Below are 12802 nucleotides of genomic sequence, written 5' to 3'. Positions count from 1 at the left end.
TGCGTCCCCGCCCACAGGCGCCAGCGGTTGGCCCGTGGGTACTGTCAATCGGCGCCGGTCACTCTGCCATTGGTCGGTGGGGCTAGAGGCGCGGATGGGCTCCCTCCCGGCGGGTGATGGGAGCTCGGCGCGTGACTCTCTGCGGCCTCAGGTGAGCTACCTGCACAGGGGGAGCCGGCCCGCGCCCCCGCGCCGCCCGCGTTCCCTCCGTGCGGCCCGGCCGGCTGGTGGTCCGCTTGCCGCCCTGCGGCCGTTTGCCCCTGGCCGCGCCCTCGCGCGTCTCTCCGCGCGCCTCGGGGTCTTGGCCTCGGCCTGGCCCCACCTGGCGCTCCGTCCTCGCCCCTAGAGGGACTGTGTGCGCCTTGTCCCCCTACTGGAAGGGGCCCAGGAGGAGGGAGACCGCGTCTCGCTCTCGGCTCACGGCGCCCGGCACGTAGGAGCTTCTCAGTAGACGTTTGTGGGGCGAGCCATGGGCTGTAGCGCCATGTCCATGCTTCCCGACGTCCCCACTACACACCTGGGCTTTATCTTTAACCTCCTCACCAGTGTTTCTTTTCCTAGACAAGGGCCGTGGCCTTGGGATGCGGTCTTGATGACTTTTATCCCCTTACCTTCCACATCTCGCCCAGTAAACCTATATCAATTCTATGTCTAATTTCTCTTGTGGCTTCCCCTCTCCGTCTTTCTGCTGTTGCTTTAAGTTAAGACCTCATAATTTTTTGCCTGGATGACTGTAACTCCCCCCTCCTCCCCCACTGGTCAGGTTACTTCCAAGCATAGACCTCTAAATAAGATCCGTACTGCTTGGGCCGGCATAGGAGGCCCTGGGAATCCCAACCAGCTTCTCCAGGCCCATCTCCACCGACTCTCCTGTGCGCTGAACGCCTCCCCAAGGGCTCTGTGGGAATCTTTCCCTTACTGTGGTCCTGCCTGGGAGGCTTCTTCACTCTACTTTGCTGGGCTCAGCCCTGCTGGTGCCTCCTCCAGGATGCCTTTGAGGACCTCTCAGGTCTGAGAGGCGCCCTTTGCTTACACCCTCCCTCGCAGCAGCCATCATCCTGGATACTCTGTAGCGTGCCTTGATGCAAGAAACAGAGAGATAGTCTCAAAATGGGTCTGACGGTGAGTGAAGTTATCGGCCCCCAAGCCTAAAGTCCAGAGGAAGGCATGTTTTACGGTAGGTTCATCCAGTGGCTCGAAATGACATCTTGCCATTTTCAGCTCTGCTCGCCACCGTGTTAGCTTCATCCCGAGGCTGGTTCTGCTCTCGGCTGTATAGCAGTGGTGGGAGCATTTGGAGCTATTTGCTTCCTAGCGTTTGTTCTAGTGGGAGAAAGTCGGTTGCCTCCAGAAGTTCACCCATAAGAGCAAGGAATACTATTCCAGAAGCTCCCTGCAAACCTCTCCTTCTGTTTGGTCGGGGGTGGGGAGTGTCACTCACACCTTCTGGAATCAGAACTAGCAACGGGAGTAGGATTGCACTGAAGCACCATCAGGTGCTCTCTGGGTCCAGCTTCCCACATCTTCTGCTCAGAGTGGCTACAAAACAGAACAAAATAATAGCCCCCCCCCCCAAAAAAAAGAAAACCCACACACACAGCAAAAAAACAACACCTATTCTAAAAACCTAGGCCTGGATTAGGCCTGAGTCAAAACTGAACTTGTAAAAAAGGAAGAAATCTAAGCCTGTGTGAAGCTAGGGCCTGTGCTCTCAGGGGCCAGCCTGGGGCTGTGGCCTGAATGTGCTGTGCAATGCTGAGCTGGCTCGGCAGACTGCAAACAGCACAGGAGGCACCAAGGGAAAAGGGATTGTCTTTTCTGCCTCCACTTCTTGATTTATCAACTTTACACACTATTTACTTCCCCCCAGGAAGGACAAAACATTTTGTTCCCTCCTCCTCTCTCCGCATTTCCTTCCTTCCTCTCCCTGTTTCTTGTCAGTTTTATTATACAAAGTAAACTTTTGTAATAGTTACAATGTATTCTGAAGAGTTTTATTACTTTCTTTTACAAAGTAAAGTTTTATAGCATTTACTGTGTAGTCTGAAGTCATAATCAAGTCTTCTGGGCTTTGTCTATAGGCTGGTTATAGAAGTGGAAAACTGAAATATGATCATGTTGTTGTTAGTTATTGCAGAATAATTAGTGCATTGAGATGCTTAAAGAAGGAAATATCAACCTGTGACATTTAAATGTTGCTACTTGAAGGAGAGCAACACATTCTAATAAGTTTATTATTTCGCTTCTTTCTTGCTTCCTACTCACCATTTGGTTCATAGCCAGCTATTGCTTTTTAGGGTCCTGTGCGGGATATAAACATGTACATGTAAAACATCTCAATTTTCCAGTATATACTAATTGATTCATTTGCAATATTAGTCACAAATCAAAACAGTAAAGTGAACATGTTTAAACTCACCACCCAAATTAGGAACTGGGAGACCCTGTGCCATTGTGCCCTCCCTCATTGCAGCTTGCTGCTGGACCCTCATAGGACATCTCCTGCCTGAAGTTTGGGTTTGTCACATAACTGTGTACCACTAAACAATATATTTAGATGAAGGGGGTGTGATAGAAGGGGAATCCTATTGCTGATAGTCTTTCGTAACTTGATTTTTTTCACTTATATTGCTAACATTTATCCTTGTGTGTATAGAATTTGTTTTCAGTGCTATAATTCATAGCATGAATATACCAGAATTTTAAATCTATTTTCTAATTGATGAATGTTTAGGTTTTTTCTTTTCTTTATTTCTTTTGCTGTTATGAACCATACAGCCTTGAATGTTCTTGAGTGTGACTTGCTACCCATGTGTAAGAATATCTATAGAATATAAATCTAAGAGTGGAAAGTACTGTCAGAGAAGGAGAATGTTTGACTTAAATTGTTTTCTAAAGAGATAATATTAATTTGTTAGCCTTCCCGTTGATCCACATCTTTATCAACATTTGGTATTAGACTTTTTAGATTCTTAATTTTTGCTGATTTAGTAGGTGTAAAATTGTCATGATTATGCTAATAAAGTTAAGCCTCTTGTCATAGGTTTATAGGATTTTCTCTTGTGAAATTCTTGTTTCTATCTATTGCCCATTTTTCTTTTTCTTTTCCTTTTTTAAAATTGAAATGTAGTTGGCATACAGTATTGGTTTCAGGTGTACAACATAGTGGTTTGACATTTATATACTTTAGGAAATGATCTCCACAATAAGTTTAGTAACCATCTGTCATCATACAAAATTATTACAACACTGTTGACTATATTCCCTACATTACATCCCTGTGACTTATTTATTGTATAACTGGGAGTTTGTACCTCTTAATCTCCCTCACCTATTTCACTAATCCCCCCAGCTACCTCCATTGTGGCCACCACCAGGTTTTTTCTCTGTACTTACGAGTCTTTCTGTTTTGTTTCTACATTTGTTTTGTTTTTTGTTTTCTAGAGCCACATATAAGTGAAATGATATGGTATTTGTCTTTCTCTGACTTATTTTGCTTAGCATAATAACGTCTAGATCCTTCCATGTTGTTGCAAATGGCAAGATTTCATTCTTTTTTTGGCTGAGTAATATTCAATCATATGTGTGTGTATATATATATGTATGTATGTCTATATATAATTTTGTATCCTGTAACCTTACTGAATTCACTTGTTAGTTTTAATATTTTTTTGGTGGGATCTTTAAGGTTTTTAATATATAGTGTCATGTCATCTGAAAATAGTGACAATTTTACTTCTTCCTTTCCAGTTTGAATACCTTTTGTTTTTTTTTTCTTGTCTGATTGCTTAGGCTTGGACTTCTAATACTATGTTGAATAAAAGTGGTGAGAGTAGGCATCCTTATCTTCTTCCTGATCTTAGATGAAAAGCTTTCAGCTTTTCACCATTGAGTATGACATTAGGTGTGTTTTTGTCATATATGACCTTTATTATGTTGAGGTATATTCCCAGCATACCCACTTTGTTAAAATTTATTGTCATAAATGGAAATTGGATTTTGTCAAATGTTTTTTCTGCATCTATTAAGATGATTGTAGGATTTTTATCTTTTGTCTTGTTAATGTGGTGTATCATGTTGATTGATCTGCAGATACTGAAACACCCTTGCATCTCTGAGATAAATCTCACCTGCTCATGGTGTATGATCCTTTCAGTGTATTGTTGAATTCAGTTTGCTGGTATTTTGTTGAGGATTTTTGCATCTGTGTTTGTCAGGGATATTGGCCTGTGGTTGTTTTTGTAGTGTCTTTGTCTGGTTTTGGTATCAGGGTAATGCTGGCCTTGTAGAATGAATTTGGGAGTAATTCTTGCTTTTCAATTTTTTGGAATAGTTTGAAGAATATACGTATTGACTCTTCTTGGTAGAATTCACCTGTGAAGCCATCTGGTCCTGGAGTTTTGTTTGTTGGGAGTGTTCTGATTACTGATGCAATTTCACTACCAGTAATCAGTCTGTACAGATTTTCTGTTTCTTCCTGATTCAGTCACTTGGAACATTGTATGTTTCTAGGAATTTATCCCTTTCTTCTAGATTGTCCAATTTGTTGGTGTATAACTTTTTATAGTAATCTCTTATTGTCCTTTGTATTTCTGTGGTGTCAGTTGTAACTCCTCTTTCATTTCTGATTTTATCTGTACCCTCTCTTTTTTTTTTTTTCCTTGATGAATCTGGCTAAAGGTTTATAAGTTTTGTTTAATCTTTTGAAAGAACCAGCTCTTAGTTTCATTGATCTTGTTAATTTTTTGTCTCTGTTTCCACTCTGATCTTTATTATTTCTTTCCTTCTACTAACTTTGGGCTTTGTTCTTCTTATTCTGTTTCCTTTAGGTGTAATGTTAGATTGTTTATTTAAGATTTTTCTTGTTTGTTGAGGTAAACCTGAATTGCTATAATCTTCCCTCTTGGAACTGCTTTTGCTGTGTCCCATAGATTTTGGCTCATTGTGTTTCTGTTTTCATTTGTCTTGAGGTTGGTTTTTTTTTTTTCTTTCCTTTCCTCTTTGATTTCTTTATTGATCCATTGGTTGTTAAGTAGCCTGTTTAGCCTCCACATGTTTGTGTTTTTCCATTTTTTTTCTTGTAATTCATTTTTCATTTCATGATGTTGTGCTCAGAAAAGATGCTTGATATGATTTCAGTCTTCTTAAATTTACTGAGGTGTGTTTGTGGCCTTTCATGTGATCTATCCTGGAGAATGTTCCATGTGCACTTCAAAAGAATGTGTATTATGCTGTTTTTGGATGAAGTGTTCTCTATATATCTATTTAAAGTCAGTCTGATCTGATGTGTCATTTAAGGCCAGTGTTTTCTTATTGATTTTCTGTCTGGATGATCTGTCCATTGATGTGACTGGGGTGTTAAAGTCCTCTACTGTTATTATGTTACCACCTATTTATCTCCCTTTACGTCTGTTAATATTTGCTTTATGTATTTAGGTGCTCCTATGTTGGGTGTATATATATTTACAAGTGTTATATCTTCCTGTTGGATTGAGTCACTTTATCATTTTGTAATGCCCTTCTTTGCCTCTTGTTACAGTCTTTGTTTTAAAGTTTATTTTATCTGATATAAGTATTTCTACCCTAGCTTTCTTTTATTTCCATTTGCATGAAATACCTTTTCCTTGCTCCTTCACTTTCTGTCTGTGAGTGTCTTTAGATCTGAAGTGAGTCTCTTGTAGGCAGCATATATATGGATCTTGTTTTTTCATTTATTCATCCATTTTATGTTTTTTGATTGGAGCATTTGGTCCCTTTACATTTAAAATGATTATTCATAGGTATGCACTTATTGCCATTTTGTTAATTGTTTTCTGATTGTTTTTGTAGTTCTTCTGTTTCTTTCCTCTTCTCTTGCTCTCTTACCTTGTGATTTTTGTGACTATCTTTAGTGTTATGTTTCTATTTCTTTTTTTTTGTTTTTTGTTTATGTATTATAGGTTTTTTTGTTTGTGATTGTTATGAGATTCATATATAACAAGCTATATGTATATGTGATTATTTTAAGTTGACAGTTGCTTAAGTTCAAGTGCATTCTAAAAGCCCTACATTTTACTCCCTCCCCATCCCACACTTTATGTTACTGATGTCATATTTCACATCTTTTTATTTTGTGTATCCCTTAACTACTTATTATAGGTATAGGTGGTTTTACTACTTTTGTCTTTCAGCCTTTCTGCCAGTTTTATAAGTGGTTGATCCACTGCCTTTTCTCTGTTTGCCTTTACCACTGGGATTCTTTTTCTTTCACTGTTTAAAAATGTCTAGCTGTGGCCTTTTCTCTTCTGCTTAGAGAAGCCCCTTTAACATTTCTGTAAGGCTGCTTTAGTGGTGCTGAACTTGTTTAGCTTTTGCTTGTCTGTAACACTCTTTATCTCCTTCAAATCTGAACGTTAGCCTTGCCAAGTAGAGTATTCTTGGTTGTAGGTTTTTTCCTTTCATCACTTTGAATATACAGTGGAATTTCTGCAGAATTTCTGCTGAAAAGTCAGCTGATGGTCTTCTGGGAATTCCTTTGTATGTAACTAATGGTTTCTCTCTTGTTGCTTTTAAGATTTTCTATTTATCTTTAACTTTTGACATTTTGATTACAGTGTGTCTTGGTGTGTACCTCTTTGCGTTCATCTTTTTTGGGGCTTTCTATGCTTCCTGGACCTGGATGTCTGTTTCCTTCCCCAGGTTGAGGAATTTTTCTGCTATTATTGTTTCAAATAAGTTCTCTGCCCTTTCTCTCTCCCTTCTCTTGCTGGAACCCCTGTAATTTGAATGTTAGTATGCTTGTTGTTGTTCCAGAGGTCCCTGAAACTATTCTCATTTTTATTAATTCTTTTTTATTTTTTCTGTTCAGCTTGGGTGATTTCTACTACTCTGTTTTCCAGATCTCTGATCTGTTCCTCTGTCATCTAATCTACTGTTGATTCCTTGTAGTGTATTTTTTCATTTATTGTATTCTTTAGTTCTGATTGGTTCTTCTGTATATTTTCTAACTCTTTGTTGAAGTTCTCACTGTGTTCCTTCGTTCTCCTCCTGAATCCTATGGGCATCTTTATGATCATTACCTTGGAGTCTTTTATCAGGTGGATTACTCATGTCCATTTAGTCCTTTCTCTGAGGTTTTCCATTTGGAATGTATTCCTCTGTCTCTTCATTTTGCTAATCTTTATTTCTTTGTTTTGGGTAGGTTGGTTGTGTCTCCCAACCTTGGAGAAGTGGCCGTAGGTGAGAGGTGTCCTGTGGCACTCAGCAGCACACGCGCCTCTGGCCACCAGAGCCAGGTGCTTCAGGGCTGCTCCCTGTGTGGGCTGCGTGCGCCCATCTTTTGTGGTGGGGCCCACTGCTGTGGGTGTGCTGCTGTGTGGACCTGGGCCCCAGCCCAGCTGCTTGTGAGGCCCAGCCGCGGGAAGTTGCTGTGGGCACGCTGGTGGGATGGGCAGAACACCTGGTGCTACTAGGCTAGAGGGAGGATTCCAGAATTGTGCCCGGCAGCCCCGGTGTCAGCACTGTGGAACATGATCACAGAAATGGCCACAGCCAGTGTCCCCGTCCCCGGGGTGAACCGCAGCTGCCCCCTGCCTTTCCAGGAGGCTCTCGAAGATCAACAAGTGCGTTGACCCAGGCTCATTTGAAACCACTGCCTCTGTGCTGGATTTCAGTGTGTGAGAGTCTGTGCACAACCTTTAAGGGCAAAATCTCTGTTTCCTACAACCTTCCAGTTCTATTGAACATAAACTGTACTGGTTTAAAAAAAAATTAATTTCTGAAAAGCTGGTTTGATTCTTTCCATATTTTCCTAGTTATTTTGAGAAACTCTTGTTTGCTCACTTTTGTGAGCAAAAGACTCCATCTTTTATAGTTTTAAACACATTTGCAGTTATTTCTACCATCTAATCTTCCTGTGTATCTGACTTTGTTGTTTGATTTTTCTGCAGACTTTCACTCATGGTATCTTGTTTTCTTGTCTGTTTAATTGAAAGAGAGCATATTTGGTTAATCTTAATCTTTGGAAAATCTCAGGCCTCTATTTAGGATGCTTTGTTTCTGAGAGGATTGCTTTTGCCAGGACGTTGGGGTTGCTGCTGAATTAGGGCCACACTTCCCTCTTCAAGGGTCCCTGGCACCTTTTAGGAGTCTAAGGGTAACTCTCTTGTCTCTTGAGGTGACTCACTCTCCCAGTTCTGGTTTCAGCTCATGTGTATTGATTTTACCTTTTGGAAGTTTCTCCTACTTTCAGGTAGCTCACAGATGCCATGGCAACCATATTCTTGGTGAGACCTAGTTGTTCTAAAATGCAAGGGCCACATAAGAGTTACCCAGTCCACTATATTCGTAGTCTTATTTTTTTTCTAGAACGTTTGTCTTTTGTTCTTTAATTCATCTGGAACTAATTTTTGCACATGGAAAGTCATAGGGATGCAATTTTGCCCCAAACTAATTATTCTAATTCCATTTAAAACTAGCAGATCACAGTTTTTAAGCACTTACAGTATGCCAGCCCCAACTTAGGTCTCTGAATCCTCACAAGAGTATTATGAGGTGTGGATTATTGTTAATCACATTTTACATATGAGGAAACTGAATCTGGAAGGTCAGGTGCCTGTCCAGGGCCTCACTGAGCTGGGGAACATGCTGGTGGTGCCCTACTGATCTTCACTGCATGCCAGTGTCCCTTCGGTCTGTTTCTGAAATTGGTTATGTTCTACTGTCTATTTTTGTTCCTCTACCTGCAATGACCTTTGTGTATGTAGCTCTGTGGCATGTTTTGATGTCATCATCTTTCCACACAGGTCTTAGTGGGACCTCCAGTTTTCCCTCTGTCTAGGGGGCCCCCCATACCACTGAGCTCAGCACGCAGCCTAGGTGGGCATTGCCAGGCCCTAATGTTAACATCTGAGGGACCTGGGGCATGAACGTACCAGAGACCCCACATTGCTGTCACCGTATGCAAAATGATAAATCAGCCCACAAACTGTTCACTGTGAAAGGCACTGCCCTCCTACCCTGATGAATCTTTATGATGACTTTGAAGCCAGGGTGGGATGGGTGGGTTGGGCTTCCTTACAGTTCTTTGCTGTACCGTGGTGGCATGGGAAGGGACAGCTGCCAGGTCCATCCTGTGCTGGGAGGGCACCCCCGCCTGCTGTTGAAGCTTGGTCTCTCTCTGCCTTCTCATCGTTGGAGCAGGGCTGCTCCTCGTCCTGTCCTTGGGTCGGTTGGTGCTGTAATATGGGAGGAGTGACGAGGGGAAGAGGCCGGTGCGGGTCTGGGGAGTGGGCTTCAGGCCCTCTGGCCGGGAGCTCTGGGTTCCGCATGCCCAGAAGGTGATCCAGAAGTGGGGTGCAGGCTCTAGGGGCACGTCGCCCTGGCCCTGGCCTCCTCCTTCATCAAGGCCCCTGGCCTGGGCCTCCTGGCAGTGGATCTGTACTGTAGTGCGAAGTGTCCTTCACGGCTCCTTCCTGCTCTGTTCTGGTTTTCCCCCTCTTTCCTTCTCTCTTTCTCATCCCTTCTTATGCACTTCTCTCCGTCCGACCATCCTCGCTTCGTAGGCTCTGACCCAGGATGGCTCTTAGGCACGTGTGAGTCTTTTGGGGCTGAGCTGAGCTCAGCCTTGTGAAGAATTAGTTGCCTAAACTGCCTTTGTTCTTGCCTTGCAGACGCTGATCCGTTCACTTCATCTTCCGGTGGACGACTGTCCCGCTGGCCCGCCAGCTCCCGATGGAGGACAGAGGCTCCATGGCCTCAGAAGAGGACCGCCGGGGCCAGGGCGGGAGCCTCTCCCTGCCAGCGCCGCCGGAGGGCCCTGCTGCGCAGACCGCCTCTGAGCCCAGCAAGGCCCGGTCCTTGGCCCCCAGACAGCCGTGCAGAAGGAACGGGCTGTCGAAGCTCTGCCAGAGCAGGACGGCGCTGTCCGGTAGGCAGCCCTTCTCATCGCCGGGGGCGTCCGCCTTGCCTGTGAAAGTGGGGGCCACGCCGGGCTCCGCTCAGGGGCTCTGCTCCTGCAGAGAAAAGACCTTCGTTTCAGGCGATGCCGGCAGGACCCTCTCCTGTCACGTTTGTTCTGCTGTGATTCTTGTGCAGAAAACTCCTTTTCAGGCGGCGGTTGGAATCGGCCTGCGGTCCAGGGTCGGGGTTTCTCACTCCGGGGTGTGTGAGACGGCCGGGCTGGGCCGGGTGGGCTGGCGCGAGCCAGACTCAGTTTTCTTCACTGGGTTCAGCGCATGCTGACTGACCGCGCCCAGGCTCCTGCTTTCCTCCCGGATGCAGGCGGGTTAGACGGGCTTGCGGGCGGCCGTGCCTGGGGTTGGCCAAGAAGTGGTAGGTGCCACTGCCCCCCCTTCCTTATTTCTCTGCGTCAGCTGGTGCCTGCGGGGCCCAGACCCAGCCAGGAGGAAGGCGCTGCTCTGCCTCGGCGGCTCGTCGTCGGAGGGGGTACCTGGGGGCCAGCAGGTGCTTGCTGGGGGTTGGGAGGCCCGGACCGCGGGGAAGCCTGTTAGGACAATGGGGAGGTGGCTGGAGCTGGGGGAAAGGGCTGCAGGGGAAGGGAGGGGGTGGGTCTGGTCTCGGGAAGAGGGGAGGAGGATTTGGAGGGGCCGGCTGTGCTCAGGAGGCAGATGCTGTGGCGGTGGCCTCGCTGGTCTGTGAGGCGGGCAGGTCCCCCGGGAGTGAGGGCTCCAGCTGGGGGCGCTGGCCGGGGAGGGGTGGGAGGAAGAGGCAGAGCTGGCGTCTCAGTGCCTGTCCCGAGGCTTGAGGGTGGTTGGATTGAGCTTGGCACTGGCTGCCTGGGAAGAGGAGGCCCAGGGCAGATGGCCGTGTGGTTTCCAGCCTCAAAGAATGGTCAGGGGGGGCCCGCTGACTGGGAAAGTCAGGCGTCCTCTCTGAGGGGCCCAGAGCGGAGAGCAGGGAAGAGTCACGTTCGCTTGTTTGGTTTCTGAGCTGCTGGAAGGATGGAGTTGACACTCACTGCGCTGGGAAAGAGGGGGAGCCGGCAGCTGGAGCCCAGGGGAGGGTCGGGGCTGCGGGTGTGAGTGGGGGGCCATCAGCACACGTCCTTGTGAAGTGTATATAAAGCCACCAGGGATGGTTGGAGGTTCTGAGGCTGAACCTGGGGCCCTGCAGTGGTGAGAGGTGAGAAGGTGGTACCCTGCTGAGGGCAGGCAGTTTGGGAGGAGGGGAGCGGCCCTCCTGGCCCAGCGCTGCTGAGGCGTGGGGAGGGTGGGGTGAGGCCTGGGAATTGACCGCTGGGACTCGGGAGCCCCTGGCGATGTTGCTGAGAACTGACTTTCTGGAGCAGCGGTGGGGAGTGACCCTGTGGGTGAAGGAGGAGGGAGACCCAGGGCAGGTGGTGAGACAGCAGGGAGTTCTGGAGTTTGTGAGACTTCACAGGGACAGGTGAGGGGTAGCAGCTGGAGGGACTGAGGGTCTTGGACCAATGGACACGGGAGCATGCCCCTTGGAGGGGTGGGTGGGAAGGGACTTCAGAGGGTTGTTTGCACAGTGTTGAGGTCGTTTGTGCTTCTGTGTGGTGGTTGTCTAGGCGGTCTCTGGGGAATGTTCAGATGCACGTGGAGAGTGTGAATCAACCCTGCAGGTCAATTTCGTCCTTGGATCCTTTTGCAGGAGCTAGAGGCGGGGACTGTGTGTGTTGTGTGTTTCAGCCACGCAAGGTTTAAAGTGCCCCTTCCTTTGCTTTCCAGGAGACAGATGGAGCTCCTACTGTCTGTCGTCATTGGCTGCCCAAAATATTTGCACAAGCCAATCGCACTGCCTGGCGGCGCCTGAGCAGGCGGAGCTGGCAGGGTCCCTGGGCAGCACGTCCTGCTGTTCCCTGCTGCGGGGCTTGTCCTCAGGGTGGTCCACACCTCCGCTCCCGGCCCCCGTGTGCAACCCCAGCAAGGCCGTGTTCACCGTGGATGCCAAGACCACAGAGGTATATGTGCTTCGGTTTGTGACCTAGCCGTGAGTTTGGGGTCTGTGCCTTCAACCTATAACCTCAAACAGAGGCACTTGAGTGTTTCGGGTGCAATGAGAAAAGGGGCTGGTTCTACCTACATAGTAGCAAAAGAGAGGGGACTTTGGAGACCTACCTCAGTGTTAATCAGTCGAAACATATTGAATCCTCTCATCAAGGCAGAGATTCAAGGAAAGGGAAACAGCGCATTATCTACTCATGCTTTTGCTCAAGCACTGCCTCAACTAAAATAGGACTGGATATTCAGTGTTTGAATTAAATGTGTTTGCCTCATGCACGTTGGTGTGCAAAGAGCTGAGACTGTCAGGCGGGCGGGCCGTGGGGTGTGCATCCCCGTCTCCCCCGCCTGGTCTTCACGACGTGGTGTGTCCATCTCGGCGGGTGGAGGGTGGGTGGTTTCAGTCTCAGTGCCGCTGCTGCACTGGCCGGTGGTCATTCTTGTTTCCATGCGGTTGAGACGCCGGAGGACCCAGGGCGGCTCTGCTGGGAGCTCGACGGCCGCGGGACGTGGCGGAAAGGACAGGTCGCTGGGCCGTCCCCGCAGGGCCCCGCGCCACCTCCTCGCTGCCTTCCCCTCGGCTGTTCGGGAGTCAGAGGAGCTGCTGGTGACGTGGGTGCCCTCCTCTCTGCCACCTCAGATCCTGGTGGCCAGCGACAGAGCCTGCCGGCTCCTGGGGTACAGCAGCCACGATCTGATTGGCCAGAAGCTCACACAGTTCTTCCTGAAGCCAGAGTCCGATGTGGTGCAGGCCCTCAGTGAGGAGCACGTGGAGGCCGACGGCCACGCCGCCGTCGTGTTCGGCACGGTGGTGAGTGTGGGCCTCTCGGCTGCCGGTG

At 47.4% G+C, this 12802-nt stretch overlaps 2 protein-coding genes across 9 annotated transcripts in view; one reads left to right on the top strand and one right to left on the bottom strand.

Moving 5' to 3' along the window:
- Positions 1-12802, bottom strand: part of SNED1 (sushi, nidogen and EGF like domains 1) — a 142043-nt gene that overhangs the window by 2699 nt on the left and 126542 nt on the right. The window lies entirely within an intron of this gene.
- Positions 1-12802, top strand: part of PASK (PAS domain containing serine/threonine kinase) — a 42219-nt gene that overhangs the window by 2669 nt on the left and 26748 nt on the right. For 4 of the 8 annotated variants that reach the window (XM_082466019.1, XM_082466014.1, XM_082466020.1 and 1 more), the window contains exons 1-4: positions 59-151; positions 9651-9907; positions 11691-11923; positions 12604-12774. In XM_082466019.1, the coding sequence (XP_082322145.1) occupies positions 9712-9907; positions 11691-11923; positions 12604-12774 (600 nt within the window). In that variant the 5' untranslated portion in view covers positions 59-151; positions 9651-9711. Of the gene's footprint in view, positions 1-58; positions 152-303; positions 1178-9650; positions 9908-11690; positions 11924-12603; positions 12775-12802 lie in introns of those variants that run through there. The other 4 variants (XM_082466016.1, XM_082466015.1, XM_082466017.1 and 1 more) reach the window with 2 other exon arrangements.

Source organism: Balaenoptera physalus, assembly GCF_965194825.1.
Source record: "Balaenoptera physalus genome assembly, chromosome: 6".
Classification (NCBI taxonomy): domain Eukaryota; kingdom Metazoa; phylum Chordata; class Mammalia; order Artiodactyla; family Balaenopteridae; genus Balaenoptera; species Balaenoptera physalus.
The sequence above is the reverse complement of the archived record's forward strand: the minus strand, read 5'-3'. Positions and strand labels throughout refer to the sequence as shown.